Source organism: Neltuma alba, unplaced genomic scaffold, assembly GCF_004799145.2.
Source record: "Neltuma alba isolate B1F8T4 unplaced genomic scaffold, ASM479914v2 tig00002599_pilon, whole genome shotgun sequence".
NCBI classification, from domain to species: domain Eukaryota; kingdom Viridiplantae; phylum Streptophyta; class Magnoliopsida; order Fabales; family Fabaceae; genus Neltuma; species Neltuma alba.
The window spans coordinates 35,086-57,916 of NW_021632936.1; the positions used below are offsets into that span (position 1 = coordinate 35,086).

At 37.1% G+C, this 22,831-nt stretch overlaps 3 protein-coding genes across 3 annotated transcripts; all 3 read right to left on the bottom strand.

The window, feature by feature from the left end:
- Positions 1–1,166: 1,166 nt before the first annotated feature.
- On the bottom strand, positions 1,167–6,223 carry LOC114733546 (histone deacetylase HDT1-like). Its single transcript, XM_028921022.1, has 10 exons — positions 6,092–6,223; positions 4,806–4,879; positions 4,503–4,711; positions 4,295–4,317; positions 4,160–4,204; positions 3,878–4,059; positions 3,435–3,512; positions 3,268–3,358; positions 1,523–1,640; positions 1,167–1,431 (listed from the first exon to the last, which is right to left on the bottom strand). The coding sequence occupies exons 1-10, from the start codon at positions 6,102–6,104 to the stop codon at positions 1,371–1,373; spliced, it is 894 nt and encodes a 297-aa protein (XP_028776855.1). The 5' UTR covers positions 6,105–6,223; the 3' UTR covers positions 1,167–1,370.
- Positions 6,224–7,992: 1,769 nt separating this feature from the next.
- LOC114733556 (uncharacterized protein At4g22758) lies at positions 7,993–9,468 on the bottom strand. The gene is made up of 2 exons (XM_028921032.1): positions 8,789–9,468; positions 7,993–8,414 (listed from the first exon to the last, which is right to left on the bottom strand). The coding sequence occupies exons 1-2, from the start codon at positions 9,186–9,188 to the stop codon at positions 8,212–8,214; spliced, it is 603 nt and encodes a 200-aa protein (XP_028776865.1). The 5' UTR covers positions 9,189–9,468; the 3' UTR covers positions 7,993–8,211.
- Positions 9,469–16,167: 6,699 nt separating this feature from the next.
- On the bottom strand, positions 16,168–22,339 carry LOC114733644 (protein TIC 100; the record flags this gene model as incomplete). Its single annotated transcript, XM_028921140.1, has 11 exons — positions 16,168–16,828; positions 16,957–17,711; positions 17,867–17,993; positions 18,081–18,184; positions 19,048–19,114; positions 19,212–19,274; positions 19,484–19,574; positions 19,723–19,896; positions 20,400–20,489; positions 20,902–20,973; positions 21,741–22,339. Coding segments are annotated over 11 exons (2,610 nt in total), but the record flags the coding sequence as incomplete, so codon positions are not given.
- Positions 22,340–22,831: the final 492 nt, after the last annotated feature.

Consider the following 22,831-nt stretch of genomic DNA (forward strand, 5'->3'; position numbering starts at 1 on the left):
TTACTAAAACGATGTTCATCAAATTTGGATCACATTTGGAATTCTCGAGAGGGCAGAGAAAATTTGAGATTCAAACTATTTATAGGCGCCTTACATTTGAGGCTGCGTGTAGTTTCATAATATAAACTATTTTAGAAGAATCATAGGGTGGTCAAGTACCAGTAGGTATCGGGCCAAAAAAAAAAAAACAATAGGTCTCCTAAAAATGAATTATCAATGATTTCTTTAAAGAATAAGTGAGAATATATGAACAGAATTAGGTGTAATTTTTTTCGTTTTCGTTAATATTAGAGGAAAATTTATAAACTATCACGTATTAAAATAAATTTTATAGATGTTGGTGGAGAAATGTGTGACTTATGCTAAATATATTTTGTACGAGTTTTTTCAGAACGACCTATTAGTAATAACTCAATTTAAAAAAATATTTGTAATATCAACTTCTTTTTTAAAAACTAATTCAGTCAGACAAATATAATATGGTAAACCAAATATATTAATATCCCAAGATACTCAGCCTCAATTTACTTTCTTCAGTTTCAATTTATGGACAGAATGAAACAAGACCGTTCTTCCCCGACTGATTAGAAGGGTTTCCATTGTGAAAATAAAGCCAAAATTCTTGTAAATATCAGCGTTAAAATTTGGCAGTAAAATTCTATAATTTTTTCCCCACCCCCAATCGCATTTTCCCCTTAATTTCACTCCACCCAGCGTGACTTTATTTTAGTAGTTATTTTAAAATCCTTCCACCAATTCAACGCGGCCCAAAGGCAAACATGTTTTTTGAGGTAGGGTCCAAATATCCTAATTACGATTGGTTCTGTTGTTCCCGTCTGATTTTTTTTTTTTAAACACTGAATTGTGATTACAAAAGATTCTATTAAGATTTCGAGAAATTGAGGCGTTCATTTACCATTGACATTAAATTATGCAGTTAGGCATTCATGTTATGACGATTGAAGAACATGAAAAGTTTAAAACTGAAGTTCCCTAGAAGCTTCATTTGCCCTTCAATCACCTATAGGTGTTTAGCAATCTTTAAAAGTACTTCTCAAAAGCACTTTTTCACAAAACGAAACAAACTCTTCCACATATTTACTTCGTAAACCCTAAAAGCACTTTTAAAACCATGGTTTAGTTTCTATCCAAACACCCCCTAATCGTATTACTAATTCAAATTCAAGTTTTATAAACATAAATATTTAGGTGCTCAATAATGTCAACCAACAGTCAAACAAGTTTAGAAACCTCATACGTACCAATGCCAATGCTTACTATGAGACCAAAATAGCAAGGATAATAACCTAATTCCTCACCGCACTCATGGTAACACCTAATTCCTAGCTTACAGCTGATAATACTTAGCATCACTGACCCCCATGCTTAGCCTTTGAATGTTGTTGCAAACCCCCTTCTGAGTTAAAAGTCCTACATAACAAATAACAAAAGAAAAAAGAGCAAACCATTAGGCAAACTCCAACAACACTATAATTCTGAGTTGTTAAGGTCGAACACATACTTGCTACAGGATTTGCAGGTGAACTGTCCGCCGGATTTGGGAGTTTGGTCGCTTTTAGGAGTCTTTCCATCCTTCTTCAGTGGATAAGGAGTTGCTACATGGCCGCCTTTCTTACCATCTACAACACAAACTCAGATATTAACTATCAACATATATGCATATTCAACACAGATACAAACAAGCTATCAAGACTACTTATGATGTAACAAAATAATGCTTCACCAATTTAGACCAGGATATCGGCATGAGCTTTGATAATTTCAAGGCATAGGGGGGAAAAAAACCTAAAAACAGACATATAAGGAGATGGGGTGGGTTCCCAACCTATTCCTTCGAACCCCACAAGCCAATTTCCATCTCTCTCCAGTCTCCACCACCACTGCCAACACCAAAAGGTGATGGAGGGGATGTATGGAATTTCCATCTTTAATAAAATTCCACTCCATCTTTGAACCCATATAAAAGCCTTTCATTCCATGTCACCCGGCAATATTCTATTAATAACCACTCTACTCCAATGCAAGACACCAAAACCTAAACTAAAGGGATAAAGAGAGGAGCTAGAACAAATATTTACATCTGTAACATCTTAAGCAGACAGCACTTCCTGCCACTACCAGTCAGTCAATTTAAATGCTTTTCAACTTGATAGGGACGTGAGGTGCTACCCAAGGCACCTTAATAAAAACTCGAATCTTATTTTTCACCCTTTCAACCATTTTTAAGGCACTGCATTGGAAGTTGAAACTAGTGATAATCAAGTTGATGACTGCTGAGTCAATGAAGATGTGCAGAGAGAAGTTATTAAAAATATTAAAGTATTTTTTCTTTTGGTAAAAAAAAAGTTTGGGGAAGGAGGAAGCAGGAAGGTTTGAGCAAATAGAGACTTCATACTGAAAGCATACTCAAAATATGAGCCCACCGAATTTCAGATGCAATGGAAACTTGCAATAACTGAAAATAGGGGGGGGGGAAAAAATCTAAAAGAACATCTGCTTCTGTTTCTGCGTGGTTCAGTATTAGCCCTAAATCTCTACAGAGGTGTATCTACTTTGTTATTCCCAAAAAAAAAAAAAAGAAGAAGAAGAAGAAGAAGAAAAAACAACTCTTAAAAGAACAAATTATTCAACTTATTTATGCATAAAAATTATCATCTGTAATTTAGTGCCGCCAGATCCTTTTAAGGACAAACTCAGATCTCTCTGAATAATTATGACATTTTATCTGAAATTTCACTTTCCAACAAGCTTTATCAGTTAATGAATGTTGACTACATATGACAATGTTTGAATTTCCATATTCTCTATTTGTATATCGTTTTATTGCTACAGTTGAGAGATACTTCTCACCTAAAGGAGCTACATAGGACTAGTGTCATAAGGGAGTCTTTCGCCTTTGACTACTCTACTCGCCTCACCTTCTAGAAACTTGCAAGTCAACCCAAACCAAAGACCGCCAGAGTTCAAAGAACTTGAGCTGTGTTAGTACAAACTCAATGCATACATCAAACTTATCTGACATTTACAGGACCGAGCACTAGAGGAAAAAAGTTAAATATTCACAAACCAAAGAAATATAACCAGAAGTATACACACATCCAACCAAGATAACCTCAATGGCTCTCCTAATGTGATCAGATTCAAACATAAATCCAACCCAGATAGCCTCCATGACTCTCCTTGTTGGTAATGACCTACCTCAGCTTCGAAGTTCCTAAATATCTATGCATACTAAGAAAGCCTTACCAGTCTTTTGAGGGGTAGCAGCTTTTGCTTTCTTCGCAGGAACAGGAGTTTTCAGCGCAGATTCATTAGGTCTCTTCTTGGCATGATCGACCTTCAAGAAAAATTACTAAGGTCATGAATTGCAGACCAACTAACCAACAAAGATAATACCAACGCACGGCCCTTACCTTCTTAGGAGGGGTTTCATCATCATCTTCATCACTCTCACTCTCGTCACTACCATCAACATCACCACCCAAAATATCCTACAACAACATTACACAGGCACATGTTATATGCATGTTGTATGTGAATAAACCCTTCGTTTTTTTTCTTTTCTTTTTTTCTTTTTTTTTTTGGGTTGTTCTTTTGGAGGGGGGGGCGTATGGCATGAAAAGCCAAACTTTCTAGTCTTTGAACCTCAAAGAACAAGTTTAACCGTAACTAGAGTAAAACTCCCAAAAGCACTTTCTGAAAACTATTGTTTCACCAGTTTCTGAATATGGGGCAGATGAAATACACCCCTAAAGCCTACCAAGTCAAACTGCCTTCAACCTTTGCAAAGGATTACATCCATAAGAATAATCTACATTTACAGTGAAGTATGAAAATATCACAACCACTAAAGTACCTCATCAGAACTGTCATCTTCATCATCTTCGTCATCTTCATCATCATCCTCTTCATCATCTGATTCATCTTCATCTTTCTTTGGATCCACAACCTTGACTTGCTTTTTTGAATCGGCAGGCTTAACATCATTACTTTTAGATGCAGCAGCCTTTGCTACTTCAGGCTTTATATCAAGTTTTGCTAAATAAAAACAATTATTAATCAGCCAAATAACCTACACGAATCTTGTTCAAGCAACACATTTGCCAACAAGAATTTAAGATTCAAGAAGCAATAATACCATTCTCTCTGGTCAGCACTGGGTTACCCACATCATCTTCACTGTCTGGTCATGTGACACAAAACGCAAGAGTAAACAACTATCATATTCCAAGACCAAACAAAAAAAAACAAAGAAATAAGTTTTAAGCCTCACCAGTCAGTTCCTCATCCATCTCCGTGCTACCGGAAATCAATCAAATGTTAAGGAAATATTAAAGTTGAAGAACATGTTAAGCATTGCGCAATTATGATTCATTAAATCAGCTTGCTTTAATATCAGCATAAAATCGCCATCACTACCGGAGGAAAATCCTAACGACAAAAATTAGTTGGCAACTAGTTGATACAACTACAAAGGATATCCTGGTAATTCGGCTTTGTAACCACAGAAATAAACACTTCCATTTTTCCAATTGTGAGAGAGCTCAAACTTTTTCTCTAGAACCAAATCAAAAGATAGTTGAGGGAATTTCTCTGGGGAAAGGGTTCCTAAAACAAGCTTCTGGTCATCAAACTTCAGATAAATGATCACAGGTTCACTTGATTTATTCTTTGCCTCACCAAGAGCAGCCTGCAAAGAGATAGATTAGAGATTTTGCATCGATAGTAAAAACATGAAATTAGTAAATGTGGCAAACAGAATAGCAAGCAATAAAAATTCTCACCTGAGACAGGTGTATGCATTTACCAAACTCATCTGGGTCTACTTCAACAGGTGTCCCACCCTTGACCTCAACGCCTATTGCCAAAATTTAAAAAAAAAAAAAAAAGGAATATTGTATTAGCTAACATTGCAGTTACCAAACAATGTTGACACTGGAAGGGAACCTCTATTTCTTTCCTCATTACACATTCGAACACAGAACCTAATCCATTAAGCAAAATTCATTTAGGGTGTGTTTGGATGAAACCAAACCGTGGTTTGGAAAAGTGATTCTGAAGAATAGATTCTGGGAAAAATAGATTCTGTGAAGAATAGATTTTGTAAAAAAGTGATTCTGAGAAGTGAGAGTGTTTGGATAGTTGTTATCAGAAGCATTTTTTATATATACAAATTACTAAAAAAAAGACATAAGTTAATATGATAATTACAGAAAAAATAGATTTTATGATATATTTTAATTTGAAGGAATAAAATTATTAATAATATGTTTTTTACCAACATAATTAATAATACATAAGACAATATAATTAATAAATAATTAATGTGTATATATATTTATAAAATATAAGATTAAATATATTATAAAAAATATGTTTATAAAAAAAATAACAAGATACATATCATATAGGCCCTCACACTCTCCCTTTTTCTCCAAAAGCAAAAAAATTTTGCTTTTTCCAAAACCATGGTTTTGGAGTCAAAACCATGGTTTTGACCCAAAACCATGGTTTTGGTTTTTGGAGGGGGTGTTTGGGTGACTTATCACCCAAACCATGGTTTGGGTCCCCAAACCATGGTTTGGGGTGTCACCCAAACGGAGCCTTAGTGACACTTCCACTTCACTCTCCATAAAACATAGCCCAAGGGAAACACTAACCACAACGTCGGGGAGACAAAGCTTATCAAGGAAAAGTGTCAACCACCCACAGCATTCGTACTCAAATTACTGGTAAAATGAATATTCCGAATAAAATCGGAAAGAATACACCAAACGAACAAACCCAGAGAAGAAACCACATTTTCGACAACAAAAAAAAACGATGAAGTGAATAGATGATCACGCAAGTCGACAGAACAATGGGTCGAGAGGGGTATGATACTATACGTCGGGCAACGCAAGAGCAGAAGAATCCCGGTTCGCTCCAAGGATAATCAGTAATGAATTTATAAGAGACAAGAATAAATAATCAGATAGAGGATGAAACATTAAAAATGGGACAAGGAATACTAGAACATTTTCACGCAAACATTTCCGAGAAAATAAGCGAGGATGAAGGTGAATCTCACCCCAGAACTCCATTGCAGTAAAAAGGAAATGATTCGAGGACGAATAGGGTTTTCGGACCGAACCTGGCAAAGTGCAAATACACGATTGCAAACAGCTGATTCAGGCTTTTATAATTGTATTGCCGCCTTCTAGGGTTTTTTGTACTTACATGCACACACACCAGCAATTTTTTTTTAATAAAAAAAGGTTTGGGAAAGGGCTCAAAACGTAAAGTCATAAGAAGGATTAGAGATGGAAATTTTTATGTGTTTGTAATTATTTTATTTATTAGAATATTATAATATATAATTCTTCATGAATTGTGTAGTTTATAGTGTGTGCGTGTGATGTAAGTAAAATCATATAATTATCCATAAAGATTATGTTTTGTATGTTTAATAAAAAGAATCATTGTATGTTATTAATTCAAGGATCCTATTAATTTATATAAATTTTTTTTGGTACAAACTTTTTTTGGTTTACAATCACCATTTTTTTTTGTTGCCCACCCAGTTCATCGGAGCTTTGCTCCGACTACATCTGGATCCAACCCGCGTCGCGCACCTGATTGTGGTGGCTGAGTCTCCCAACAAGAATTTCTGCATATACTAAGGCTCGAATTCAAGACCTCACTTAAACAGTACCAAGCCGTTTTTCACTTGGACCAACCTCCGTTAGTTACAACCACCATATTCTTTCTGCCTGTTTGGGTTTGGATTCCTCTTGAGCTTCCAAAGAACACGAGATTGGGCCTTCCTCGTCTTTACGTGAGGCCTTCTGTGAGGGGAACAACAAAAGTAGACCCAAAAAAAAAATGTTGCATACAAATTTTTGAGCAATCTTTCATATTTTGTTCGTTGTTTCCTCATCACTGTCCGCCCCGGGCCCCATCGCCCTCATCGCCCAGGATTCCTCGTGGCAAGAACAGAAACCAATGTAGACAGCAGAGAATGAAGAAAGCTCTTGAACGGAACTCCATGAGCTTGGTATCCATATAAACTTTTCTTGCTAGCTATGTTTGACACGTGAAATTTTAGCAGGTTATTAGAAAATACTGAAAATTAATGAAACTGACTTTCACGCATTCACCACAGAATAATTGAAAAAAGCAGAAATTTTTTAAGTAATAGTATTGTTTTGTAGGTATGAAATGGTGGGCGAGAGGGATAAGCTTCTGGACGGTGCTGGGCTTGGGGCTGATACTTGGACCGAGGGACGCTGACGAGGAGGAATGCAATAATTCGAGGCGAAGACAGTGCCAAGTTTAATGAGCTGAGCTCAGAGCCTGGGACCACCTTTTGGATCGTCCACAATATTCATGTTTCTGGAAATCTCCACGTTTATTTTTTCAATAAAAATTGCCACTGGCACTCCAAGAAAATTTGCAATTTATCAGACTGAGAACCGTTTTCGTTTTGGTAAAAGGAAGAGATGGGGTCTGAATTACACAGCATCAAAACGTACTGTGTCCCTCAAAAGAGTAGCAGAACTAACTAGGAAACAAAGGCAATATGTTTAATGGGATATGAGATCTTGTATGATCAAGGCAATAGGTTTCACGGGGAGATCAGACTCTGTACTCTCGGTTTTCATCCCAGAAGAAAAGAAAAGAAAAATGGTGGGTCAGTTGATTTGAAGGAAGTGAATAGTGACTGGGCTGATGATTTGACGAAATGAAGGGCCATATGGTCTCTTTGGCTCCTTTCTCCCATTGGCATTTGGCACTGAGTTACAGAGGTGTGAAAGATGAAAGATAAAGGGCACCATATACATCCGCGTGGAATTTGGTGAAAAAGCGAAGCGATGTTTCCCGCATAACTTCCCCGTCTGATTGCGCGGCACAACCACAACGTCATTTTCTAATTAAACACCTTTTAATTCCCCGTCTGATTGCGTGATTCAAACTCGCAGTAATAAAAGGGAAGGCAAAGACTCATCAAGTTGCATGAACTGTAATCAAATTTCTTGACAAGGACGAATGGACATATTAGAAACAGAGGGACGAACAAATATTAAATCACGTGCAGGGTAATTGCTCCCTGCATTTTCCCAACAGCTTCATATGGGACCTATATGTACAGAACAATTGTCGCTGACCAGAACAGAGGTTGCTGGCCAGTTGAAACGAACCCAATTCATCTCACAGCATGAAATCCAAGAACTTGAGCCAGGCGAACCCACTCTTGCCTACTTTCTCCGCCTGCTTCGAACACCGTCCTACCGCCGTCGTCATGCTTCCGCCTTCCCCGGCGCCTCCCTCCGCCGTCTCCGACTTCTGCTTTCTCGGGCACAGCAAAAAATTCCTTGACCCGAGCTCCATCACCTTCTCCTCTCTGTCCACGCCTGCACCCACACGCCATATCAGAACCATAATTAAATCGCCTCATATCCCCTCATCTCAAATTTTAATTTCACACGAAAAGATGCACAAATCCGAAAACCTTTAATTTACATGCACGCCAGCGATGATTTTTAGTTTTAAAAATAATAAATTATTAATTTCTAAAAAAGTAAAAAAAGGATTCATATACATCAAAATATTTCAAGTACGTTAAAAAGTAAACTAAGACGACAGATAGTATTGAAGAAATTTAAATACGTCCCCTTTTCTCTTTTAAGCATGAGAATTCTTCAGTATGAGACTCTGAATTAATGAAACCATATGAAATAACGCTTAAAAAACCCAATGAGAGAGAGATTCTTATCGCGAGACTCACTTTCTAAGCTGAACTGCGAATAATGGAGGTCAAAGGCGGAGGGGTCGGTGGAGGGCAAGATCGGCCGGCGACCTTCTTTCAGGTACTGTCGGACCGACGCCGCCACCAAATCACCCACTTTAGAATCTGGCGTCATCACGACCTTAACCGGTCCCAGGCTGCCTAGAAAAGTCACGTGAAGCAGCAGCTTCGGCGGTTGCCGGGGCAGTCCTGCATCCGGGGGCGATCCGGGGAGCCTTCTATGTGAGATGAGGTCCGGTACAGTCTTTGGTCGGCGAAGCTGAGAGGACATCGCCGCGGTCGCCTCGCTGTGGCCGTGAAACGAAGACGATTTGTCACCTAACGTTCCTCTCCGGTGACTCTCAATCTGGCCGGTGCGGTTGTTTTTGGAGGTAGGCATTGGAAGTAATTAAACGGTGACCAAGAAAAAGAGGCTAGGTTGATGAGAGTAGAGAGAGAAACTGCGAGGTGTGATTGGGTCACCTCAATCGGCGGTAACGAACAAATCGAAGCCGCGGGAAGCCGACTTGTGAAGAAGAGCTTCGGCTCTGAATATGACGGCGACCGGAAGCTATCATAACCAGAAGGCAACAAGCGTAATCAGTGGCAGGACGAAGGAAGAAGAATGGTGGGTGTGATTGTTTCTGTGGGGGTAGATTTGCAGGTGCAGTGCCGATGTGTTGTGGGTGTGAAGTTGAGGATGAGTTTTATAAGGTCGAAGCGGGGCGGATTAGTGTGTAAGGAAGAAGCCTATTAAAGAGCGACGCGTGTTTAGAGAGAGCCGGTGGAACCTGGTGTACTTAATAACCGCCGCGAGGCGCTCGCCTCCTCCCCAATCATCAGTAATCAACAACTTTTTACTTGGTTTTTTTGGCCAAAAAAATGACCTTTTTGTTTCGGGTCAAAATATAGAGTAATTCTATTCCCCAAAATCGCTGGGGAAAAAAAATCTATTTCCCAAAAAAAAATTAATTGAGTAATTAATAATTATAAACTTGTCATTTAAATAAATAATAAACAATGACTCTTGTTAATTAATTATTTTTAGATAGCATCGCACGGGTCACGTACCGCAGTTTTTTTTTAGGAGATGCCATAATCCATGAAATTTGAATAATCGATCCACTTTCTACCCCAAAAAAATCCATCCACTTAATCAGTAATTAATAACTAATAATATTTGCTGTTGTTGAAGGAAGGGCGATATTCAATTTCTTTATCTTATTTAAGAACACACGCCCATAAAATTTCAGTCAGTTTCGATCCAGACGAATTACCAGAGGTGTGAAAGAACTGTGCATCTAATATTCCATTTTAAATAATAAACATGGAAGGACGCCAAATCATCTAACCAGGATTAATTTGAATATACGTGTGATATAGTAAAAGTTATGAAGAATAGGCTTATCCTGAGAATATAATGGAAAGCAACGAAAGGGATGGGGAAGAAAAATAATTGGGGGGGGGGGGTTATGGCAGTGGGTGTTTGGGAAATGGAAAGTCACAGACAGGAGAGGAAGAGACAAAACTGGGGGAAGGAGGGGGAGGGTAAGAGGATAAGTAAGGGTCTCTGTTTAAGTTGGAAGTATGCGTGAGAGAATGATGTAATGGAGAGCCTAAATTATTGGCTGCGTTTCAGCCAAATTATGATTATTACTGCGCCCATCACAAACAGGGATGCTATTTTAGCCCTATACATCAGTGTTCCTGATTCCTGACCGCCCCCCAATCAAGTTCGTCTCATCATCATCAGAAAATGATGCTATTTCAAGGACACTAGCAACGACCCCTCTACAGGAATATGGTCCTAAAAACATTCTATAAAAGGGGAGGGTGATCTTAATTGCCAAGTATATCATTATGGGTCGGTGATTAATAAAGTACATGCGATTAAGTAACAATATGTTGGATTAATTGTTAGGAATATGACCGGGGAGGGGGGGGGTTTAATTTGGGAGGTAGCAGGGAAGGCTTCAACTGCAGAGTGGGCTCTGGCTCAGTCCAAACGGGTACTCTGTTTTTGCCATTTTCCCGTCTTCTCTTTTTCATCATTGCTTTCATGTGTCCCCCTCGTTCTTAGGATGACGCCAACTTGATCGGCCTCCCTCCCTGCCCTACCCCTTCATCTTTTCTTATTTCCACTTCCCATTTCTACATGTTTACCCTTCTTTTTTTTTTTTTTTTTGCTTTTAAACTATGCATGCATGTAGTTAAAGCACTTCTCAAATTATAAATTTTGTGGGGTTGGGGATCCCACACAGCTTTGCTACTTGTTTATGTGGGGATCATGCCCAATACATATATCACTCCCGCCTGTTTTATTTATAACACCATATTGATCACCACTAGTTTTTAACATATACTTGCTCCTGTCCTTGTTACAGAGCGTCTTTAAGAAGAATTTTAATAAAACACTTGTAAATCATTTAAAAAGAAATGCTCTGGTCTCTTTTTGTTCATCCATCCTCTCCCCCCCCCCCAAATAACCCAATAAACCACATCAATCAAAGTTTGAAAATTTGTTAAAAAAAAATTACATTTAACTAGTTCTGACTGCTTTTTCTTAATGCCTTGTGATAAAAGGACCTGATACATGGTAAATATTTAAGGGTGGATGGCAGAGCAGAATATTAATGCAAAATGCAATATTCACCGCTTGATTATTGGTGAGGACGGACCCTTTTTGCCGGCGGGGTATGAGTAGTCACCTCTGTGTTCTGGTGGTCTTATGTGTGCTGTGCATCTAATTCGGTCTACTTCCCTTTCAACCTCCTCAGTTTGTGTGTCCCACCCACGTTTCTGTTTAGCTTCAATTCTGGTTTCATTAACAAGACAGAGTTAATCAATCAAAGGTTAATTAAGCTCATCCATTTTTGTTACTATCGGTTTTTAATATAAAAACTAGTTCACTAATATGAGTATATTCAAAAAATTAATTAAATTAGTTATTTTTAATAAATATGTGTTATTTTTTTTATAAATATCCTTGTTAATCAACTATATTAGCTAGAATTACCATTTGATGAAATTTTTAACACGTGCAAATGTGCAGCTATTACAAAAATTTAAAAATAAATAAATAAATATGAGAGACAAAGTAGATTAGAATCTTATATTTAGAATCAAGGATGTTCAGGGTGAAAATCAAACCATAATTTTAAAAATAATTTTACAATATATAAAATAAATATGTAAGAAGAATTTTATCTCCAATTGTATGAAAGTGCTTTTAAAAAGGACTTTCAAGGGAACCTAAGGTATCATTTGGTATAAGGAAAATGGAGAAGAGGGAAGGGAAAGAAAAATTTTAATGAGCTTTACTTAAAAAACTAGAGAAGTGGGGTTCTGAAATGTTAATAAAGAGAAGAAGTAATATAAAAGAGTAATAAAAATTAATTAAAAGTTTTTAACCCCACTTTTTAAATTTTTTAAATCAAGCTTATTAAAAATTTTTCTCCCCTCCTCTTTCTGTTTTTTTATCTTCTCTCATACCAAATAAATCCTAAACATTCTCAAATTAAAAATCAAATGAGCTGTTACAGACGAGGCAATACAATGAAACAAAGAAATTTTGAAAAATCCTTAGATGCACTATGTGGTCCAAGCCAACTCGCATGGCAATTTACAATACAGTTGATGAGCCGACTTTAAACATACACGGCATAGACAGGGTTGGCTGTATACCTTCCGCCAATACAGACCAACTCTAACGTTGCCCTGTTTGTTCATTCCTTGCGTGGCTAACTTATAGAGTTTGGCAAATCTGGATTTATTTCATCTATTATATACTATCTCTCTATCTCTGGTCCTAATTATAAGAACTAGTTGACTAATTTGAGAAGATCAAGGAAGTAAATTAAGTTAGTTATTTGTTCTAAATAGGTGTTGTCTTTTCTAAAATATCCTTGCTAAACAAGTGTATTGACTAGAACTATCATTGTTAGAATAACTACTTTGAAAAAAAAATATAAATATAAAAAAATAAAATGAATTGGGGTCTTATATTTATAACCAAAACAAAAATAAAATAGGGTTTTATATTAAGGACCGGAGGTAGTATTTGTAAACGCATTCTGGGCACAGAGAAATTTTTTTTTTCAATTTGTCCAGTTAGATTTTCTCCTGAAAAACTATACAATATAGTATCAATAGACATTGATTTTATTGAAAGGAGTTTTGACTACTTAAATGCAATATTTAGCGTCCGAGTCCGTGTAATACACAAAAAAAGCCTTTAACAGAACTGCTCTTTATTAAATTCAACAATACTTGAATCTAAATCAATCAAATATTCACATACCCAAAAAACTGCAGGATATAATGCCTGGTCATAGCAGTGTCTTGCTTTTCTATAATTCACCTGGGACAGACAAGCGTGTATGAACCTTGTTGCCACTTAGCATCAAACTCCCACACGCATTTAACATTTGCGTTAAACCATGGCCAGAATTTATGGCCAAATAAAAAAGAACCGAAGACAGGATCTCTGTCAACTTTCGTCAAGCTTTGAATACCCAAAACTTATTGCCTGGCATTATCAAATATTACCTCTGATTTTATTTATAAAATCTCTACAAATAAGATCTTAAAATTAAGATTGGAGGTAGTATCAATCTGCATTCCAGCTTCTTATAGCGACATATTTTGACTACTTCTAAGTTTAGTATTAAAGGCATAGACTTTTCTTATCAAGAAAATATAGAGACGTCTTCTTCTTTTTTTTGGTATTATATGTAGAAAATTCTTATTTTTACTAAAAACAAACTATCTCGCGCTCCATTGAAGTATTGACTTGAAGCCCAAAATTAAATTATGTGATCAAAGGCACATTTAAGCTACTTTAGTTAATATTCCATCCATTTCTTCAAAAACCCAAATTCTCATTTTTCATTTTCATTCTTTTTAGTTCTATCAAAATAATTTCAGCGAATCAAATGGGTCTTAAGGATCTAGAGAACGTGACAAAATCATGTCCGCAATTTTAGATATGTTAAATCACATGTTTTGTCACATAATCTTATTATATGATTCTATAATTAGATCTTACATTATACTCACATTATTTGGTCCATGATAATTAATAATGACTTTTCACTGAAACACCTTGACAACCTCCCAAAACCTTTGTTTCTTAATGTTCACAACTTCAGAAAATAGTAAATTATTCAAGTTCTTTTTCAGAGGTCCAAAAGAAGTAAAAATGTGGATGCTTCGTCTAGATCTCCACGAAACATGGTTTGTCTTTCTGTTTTAGTATAAAGAAGCAAATGGGATTCCTTGAGTAAAACGGATGGTGAATTTATAAAAGCAGATTAAGATTCGACAATTTTATTGGACACATACTATGATTGGAGATGTTTGGGAGGTAAGGTTGCGTCTTTCTTGACGGTCGCGTGAAACAAATAAGCAGCCAAACTTCCTTAAAACAGATCACTGTGAAAGACCATACGAAAGAGGAATACGCGTCGCCATTGTTAAATATTTCGAGTTAAAAATCAGAATTAATTCCTAAAATCATTTGAATGATAAGTGAATACGATGAAACCATGTAGACAAACAAGAAGGATTATGTCTTATTCAAGTGGTCCGGCTGATGAACGCTTCATGAATGAGACAACATGGTAGGGACAGATGGATCACATCAATTCATCAGTGACACACTCAGCTAAATAATTGGAAAAATCTTTAAAAAATAACTGTTAAATTTCAAAATTTTAAGTTAGGAATTACTATAAAAACATGTTATTTAATTTTCAAGTGTAATCATTTTCCTTACGATTGTAGTAATCAATACCGATTTAGAATTTAAAATTCAACAATTATTTTTTTGGGATTTTTCTAAATAATTTATGAAAATTAAATAAATTAATTAAAATTTATCACTATTATGTAAAATGATGTCACTTTTTTCTAAAACACTTTTGTTTAAATATGAAGGGAAAAAAGACGAAAACAATTGTAAAATTCATGAGGGCAATGTCAAAAAATATATATTAAATAAAGGAGACAAAAATGAATCTAAGTCCTATATTTAAAACTAAATCACATTCATCAATAAGAGATTTTATAATATATAAAAAAATATGATATTATTCTATCGGCACATTAGCGGTCTTTCTTTGATAATTATTAGGATTAAGATATCATGTGATGCTTGTTTCTTGGCTTTCTTTACTCAGATCAACAAATGGGGCACCAAAGATTCCTTATTTTTCAATCATATGTCAGTTGGTGACTTCTGATCAGACCGCTCTTTCGCTCCATCATGCTTTTCTTTTTCTGTTTTTTCAAAAAAAAAATTAACTAGTTGTTGATTTCTTAATTAATATTCGCTAAATATCTGATTTCACCACAGCCACTGCCTGAAAAATATTCCTTTGCGTCCCATTTTGGAATTGGAATCTACACTACGACTCGGAAAGAGCGTAAGATAACGAAGTCAATCCTTGATGATGTAATGGAAAGCATTATTGGGAGTGGGTAAAGATAAGGTCGGTAATCCATACGTAATTAATTAATTTTTCTTTAAAAATTAACTTTTTAGCTGCATCAGATTAAGGAGCCGCTTGCTGGATTACCGTGGTATGGTATTGAAATTTTATTGATGTCCCATCGTTTATTCTATAAATTCGATTACGGGAACAACCTCCTTTAGTTATGATCTATGTGTAATCAAGTAGGCTGGCCAAAAAAAAAATTGAGTATAATTTTTTCAATATTATTTGGAGAAAAATAATACTTCAAAAACCCACTAAGAATGTTAAAAAACATGATCTTTAAAAAAGAAAAAAGAAAAAGAAAAATCATGGGAAGAAATTACTGCATATATCTTCAAAATTATAATTCATACTGCAAAAATAATCACTCAATCTTGATTATATGCTGGCAAAAAATTATTGATGATATATATTGAATACTAACATACTATGGAATTCTTTTGTGACTTTCTTGAGTTTTGGATTACTGAAAGAGGTCGTTCTCGTTGATCTCAAGAAAATTAGATGCACTGAATCAAGAGCACAGTTCCCACAAGACGGGATGGTAGGGCTGTGTATGGCTGTATGCCATAATTGACCTTATCAAGCCTTCGCTTAGGCCTTTTGGGGACCAGTGGACCTTTCTATCAGACCTTCCTCCTAACCGTCAATTATGATGGTCATCAAGCTACATGCAGCAACAATGATGTTAACGAGTAAAGCGCATCTTCTGTACTGGCGGCTGTTGAAATTGCTGATTAATGGCTTTCAATGTCAGTCACAATAAGAAAAGAAAACGAGAATAGCCATGATTCAATTGTCATTTATCTTTTACAGCTACAGTTTGGATTATGGTTTATCGTTTATTGATATGAAATTCAAGAAAGTGAAACGTGGTGAAAATGAAATGCAAACAATATCCAACAATTCTAATGGAAAATTCCTTTCCGGCAGCGAGTGGCATAAATCTCACAAAAAGTTTTCATTTTTCAACCTCACCATTACAGACAAAAATAAGACGGTAAAAAAAAAACAAAAAAGAATAATCCCCCTCATTCCTTTCATGCTCATCTTTCTTTTCCTTTCCCCAGTTTATTCAACTGAAAATGAAGATACTTGGATTCACAGTTGGCATATTTGGATAAAAAGAATCCCATTCGCCAACACACTCTCTCTCTATATGCTTCAAACTATGCACTGGTGTATGCAAAGACAATACACTGTCTAAATCCCTCCCTGGTGCTGTATGCAACCACATGCCCCTCCTCGTTCCAGTCTCTTCTAACTTGTTTCTAAAACTCGAAGAATCCGGGGAATGGCATGGGGTCCGAGACAATGAACGCACTTTAAAACATTTCCTATCTGAATGGCTTTTTACCTTGACCCTCCCAAGTGTTTGGCCAATAGCCTTCAAACTTCTCTTCTGGCCAATAACTGGACGAAAACTAACTGAATCAAATGTTCTCACATTACTGAAGTCGTCAGCAGACAAAGGAGGAGTCGACTGTGATTTTGATTTACCCTTTTTCAACAGGAAAAAGGGACTTTGCATCCTGAACGGAACCTGCAAGGTCAACAGAGAAAGGCCCAAGGTTTCAGAAAAGCAGCATTGCTCAAGATTAACTTAACTGAATCACACACATGTTTCCAGAGAAGCATGCATCAGATGAAAAGTAGGAAGTCATAACTCACCCCTGAAACAAGGCTATTAGATGCGAAAAAGAGTGAAGATGTAGAAAATGGTGATTTCCCAGGTTTGCTACCCTTCTGGCTATCTCTTGACTGTTCCTGTTCAATGGAGCCGAAGCTTGATTGTGCAACATCATCCTCATCCTCATCTTCGTCTCCGTCTCCATCTTCTTCCTCCTCCTCTTTCACTTCCTCCTCTGCTATGCGAGCTTCTCCATCTTGATTGGTTTCAGCAGTGTCTTCTTCTTCTTCTTCTAGCAAACCCATTTCCACCTTTTTTTCCTCCTCTTCCTCTCTTCTTCTCAACAATTCATCCAAATCTGCAACTGCCTCTTCCAGAGACAACTCAGCTTCTACCAGTTCAAGTTCTTTCTCCAATGCCTTCTTTTTCATTTCACTATTTTTCTTCTGCTCTTCAGTCCATTTCTCCAAATTATTAAATAATGGCTTCAAAGCATTTTCCGCTGCTAGCACAACACGCATCAATATGCCATCCTTTCCATCCCTTTTCTCTCGTCCAAAAAACTCATCATAACCAAGGGGAAGAAAGTGGGCCTTCTCTGGGTCCACATCCTCACCCTTGTTTAAGGGTGGTTGCCAAAATAAACGTATTCCATGTTCCTCATCTTCAACATAATTAATTAGGTGTCCAGTTGGTGTGTGAAGGATGAGAGGATCCTCAGTATATATGAGCTTTGATGGATCTTCAGGATCAGGCTCAGGTTCCTTGTTAATAAGGATAAACTCAGGAGTCTCATCTGATCAAGAAATTAAGGGATGAATTAAAGGAAATGTTTCTTGTTGGCAGAGAATATGCTAGAGGGAAGAAAAATCAGCATCAACAAGGGACAATGGATAAAAATAGTCATATATGCATACTACACACTCGTTTGCGCACAGAGAGAATCAGCACCTTTTGACCACCAGTATTCAAGTTCAGCTGGCATGGGTATCCTAAGTGGAGCCTTGTAGAAGGAGTTCAACCACATTTCCCTTTCCTGATCTACTTCATGCACATATGTCTTCCAATAATCAGGGACCTGCCATAGAATTACGTCTGTGTCTCATTTTCACGCATATAATGGAAAAACAGAGAGTAAAGAAGATTGAATGCTGCCCAATCTTACTTCATAGAACTGGTTGATGAAGCCTGGTGCCATCCACACATCGTCTTCTTCATAGAAGTAGGGGTGTTGAGGATCACTATATGGACCCCTCTCTTCTCTAACCACTGAGTGGACAAACGTTGAAAGATAATTAACAAATAATAAGCAAAGATGCTGTTGAAAAAGCAGATACAAAATTTGAACCACATCAATATGATCAGAAAATGAAAATTGTTTAAACGAAAAAGGAGAAGAAAGGAAATTTTATTACTAGGTGGTACATGTAATTCATAGGAATTAAAAACCTTGTTGTGTGAATTTCAATTGGTCAGCTGATCTATTTTATCAGTCAAGTCAGAAATTTGGAAAGAAAAAGAACAATAAGTGTACTAAACTGTCCTGGGAAAGCATGGTCTAAGCTACTGTGGGCATTGTAAATCAAATCCAAGCTTTCTAAAGCCATGAGTGATACTCTTTCAGTGTGCCAATTAGCTTATGGTTGGGAAGCATGAATAAGAGCAATAAGTGTACTAAACTGTCCTGGGAAAGCATGGTCCAAGCTACTGTGGGCATTGTAAATCAACTACAAGCTTTCTAAAGCCACAAGTGATATTCTTTCAGTGTGTCAATTAGCTTATGCTAGGGAAGCATGAATTCTCAAAGAGGCAAGAACACTATTGTAATCCTCTCGTAAGGTAACATATGCTACGTTAATTTGTTTGATTCAAGCATAAGCAGATGACGTGAAAAAATTTTAGATGAACACACTATTGAAACCCAGATGAAACCGCCCAGGAAAATAGAAGATCCTATGAATGTTAAAACCAAAAGAAGTTCTATGAAGCTCAGGATAACAGAAGGACTTTCATTAATTCAATAAAAGTACAAAACTACTAGGAATCTAACCAATAGGGAAGGGAAGAAAATATTTGAGTGCGCGCGTGCGCAAGGCTTTCAATATGAGAGACTTGAGGGATTTCAAACATACTTCCATCAGGCTTGTTGACAAACATGCGAGCCTTTGCAGCAGCCACTTCTGCTATACCACCATGCAGCTGGAAGTACAGAATGGAGGAGAGTTAGTAGTTAAAAAGCTAGTACATTTTCCTTGCCGAGCTGAAAGAAACTAAACAATGGCAAGTTATTCAATACCGCAGAAGTTTCGTCATCACAGCCCTCAGAATCATCCAACATTTCTCCAAAGTAAAATCTTCCCTGCATGCACATGGATAATGTAACTAGCAAGCAAAAAAATGTAGCAAGCCTTAGGGAACTAGAAAATTCTCCAAAAAGTACAATATCTGCACTTATTTCGCAACTAAAAATTCCGAATATCTCTCCCCGTGGCCAAACAAAAAGAAAGACCAAGAGATAGATTTGACTTAATAATTTGAGTGCATATGTTGTCTATATTAGGCACCTACATAAACCGTACGCTCATTGACTTCATATACACCACATCCATGCATTCTTCCATGTTTCCATTGACCAGCATACCGATAACGACCTTTCTCCCTGGCATAAAAAGATAAGGATGACTCAGAGAGGGGGCACACAGAAGTGTGATGCTCAGTGAGAACTTACAACATCGCTCTTTCTAAAAACTGAGGGAAAACAATGCTTAGTAACAACAGGCAACAAAGAGCTAACTAATAAAACTTACGGTTTTCTTCCAAATTGTTCAACCCATTCATCATTATCATAAAATGGAATTTCATAGGTCCCATCAGCAAGATTATAACTATCTTCAATATCCATCTCAAGCCATTCTCTGTCTTCAGGGGACATATAATCCCTTGATATAATCTTCCCTTCAGCACGCATCTTCGCTTCAAGCCTAAGGACATGAGTAAAATCAGCCAACAGTATCAACCAAAATAAGCTGTTGCTGACAATTGGCAATGCTAGAAGAACAGCTCAAAGTTGGAAATGCCTACTAAGCGGAAGATGTTGGAGATTACATGTTATTATGCATATATTTTAATTAACAAGTTTTCTTTTCTTTTATTGCTTTTTTAATTAAACGCACTTAGTCTAAGTAATTCTTTAAATGGTTGAACAATACTTCCATGGATTTAGGATTAGCTAAAATGCTCTGTTTTGATTAAGACAAGGCTAGTTTAAGTTTTCAATTTTGATATGATAGAGTAATCCTATTTTAAGAGCAAAGTCTTTTAGATTAAGTAGGAACCCTCTCACTTTATGGTTGAGTGAGCCTTCTCTCCGCTTCATTGTTTATAAATTTAATGTTGCTCCCATCAAATAAAATAATTTCATAGGTTTATTCGACCTGTGATGCATCGTGAAACTTATTGACAAGTCTAGATGCTAGTGTCATACTTGGAACCAGGAGCAGGTTCAACATCAGGAATATCAACTTCAATGACGCCATGACCCTCCATGTCATTTTGGAGCCATTCGCCTTCATACCTATGAATAGAAAAGGCATTCTGAAATGTTAACAACATGAAAAGGCAGAAGATATTTGGATAGATTAATGGATATTGGATAATAAGCTGATACAGCCAATGGGATAGCCAGAACATGCTGGAACAAACACAAGTGGAATGTATTGGCAATCAGCCTTACCCTATGGATGATAAAATACGAATGAAAGATAAGATATATCTTCAGGAAAGATAAATATTTATTGCATCTTGCTATGCATAATAACTTCATAAAATCTGTTATAGCCAATAAGAACAACAGTTATATACTATGTTTTCACAGTAATCCAGGAGATTGGAAGCATTCTCGCCAGGATGATGGCTAGGCTCATACCAACACCGAGGCTGTTCAATATACAAAATGGAACAGCAGACATAATGAAGTAAAGACAAACCTGACTAGCCCCTCTGGAGAAACATAAACACCTTTTCCATGAGCATTATCATCCCAAACAGTGCCTTCATACCTTGGTGAAAAAGAATATTCTGGGTTAAGAAATATGGAAGTTAAGAGGGGGGGAGTATCAAAATAGCATCAGAGGTAATGATATAACCCATGAATTTGAGAAGCATTAATTAACACAACCCTAACATTTCGAACGAGTGCAATCAGAAATTCATGGAGACAGACCAAAAAGGCTGACAGGTTTGTTAAATGTAATAGCATGCTACTGATCACATAGTCACCTCCCATCCAGTTTACCATGGGAAAATAAAATGTAGCAAGTGTCAAGCGTCATATGGTAATGCTGACGTCATAAAAGCAAAATAACTCAACGACTCTGACGGTACCATACTAATAACAGTAACCCAATTAGAGAAAATTTCAATCGATAGTATTAGCTTATAAATATGAACACATGCAACGTCTCCAAAAACGTCTTTAGCTTACTGTGTAAACAGGTTTAGAACAAAAACAGAAATTCAGTAATGTGACTTAGCACGCAAGTGTAGTGTTAATGCTCCATGATGATAATCGGTTTTATCAATAATAAATTCATAAAACAAACGGAAGACGTAAAATCTACCACTTTAAATTCATAAATAACATTAATATTAAGTTCGAAATTATATGAAGCATGCAAGTTGCAACTTGAAAAAACGATGGAACTAACTGACTACTCCTAGTCAGCTTTTAGTTAAAACATTCAGATAATCACTTCCCGACCTGATGCACTAAACCTTCCACAACATACTCAGTAAATGGTAAGTTACAGGTGAAAATTATACATACGAGCTGCCATCAGGAAAAATGTAGCTGACCCATTGGAGGAATTCCTCAATCCTATCCAACTCTTCAATTACGGCCTTGGGGGTAGATATGTCGAAATGGTTATCGGGTATCGCAGGATTGTACTTCCGGAATGGCACATAAAATGGGGCAATGGGTGGTTTCCTTCCGGCAGCAAGCTCCTCCCGCACGTATTCCCAATCATCTTCATCTGCCCAAACCGGGTCCCAACCCGTTCCCCCAATTTCCAATGGACCATCCGCCCAAAACTCCCCCAAGTCTTCTTCCCTCCAATTCTCTGGGTCTTTGGGGAAATCAAAAGGGTCAGACTGTGCCAAAATCTCTTTGTCCTCCTCCTCGTGCATGCTCTTCAATCGCTTGCTGTCGAGGACTTCCGAGAACAGCTCGAAGTTCGCCTCAGGAGTGTTCTCCAATTGGGCTAATTCCTCGCGGGATCGCCGGTAGGCCAGAGCGTCGCGAACGTCATTTCCTTCCTCATAATCTCCTTCGTAGGAAGAGTCATAGGAAGACTCCGACTCCGCGTCCGAATCATTGTCAGAGTCTTCGGAAGAGGATAAGGGGGCATTTGAGGCTTGCTGCCGTCAGTTGTCTTGGCTTCTTCTCGTTGTGACTCAGTGGCATTATCAGCAGAGCCTCCGTTTGCCATGTCCCGTCAGTGGCAGTAGCTGCGAAAGAAGCAGATAAGGTGAGTGAGACCAAGTAGAGTCAGCGACACTTCCGAAGTGAAGGCCTGGGTACGAGATTGAGAGGGTTTCGGTTTTGAACTCTTACGTTTATCACCCAGCTCGGTGTTAAACGACGCATACCCATATTTCGACTTCTCGAATTGAACGGCGCTTCATCAACTGTCGTTTAAGCCGTGTCCCCAAAAGGCAAAATCAGGCCATTCTTCTCCCTCCATAATTTAGCGCCCCTTGTTCACTGATGCATAGGTTATTAATATTGTAGTACTCTATCTGATATCGAAATTGATATGAAATAAATTTTGCTCTGAAAAAACTTTGGGAAATGATACCTGATTATTTTAAACCAACAATAAATATAAATTTATCATGGCATGCTTTCTGGATTTT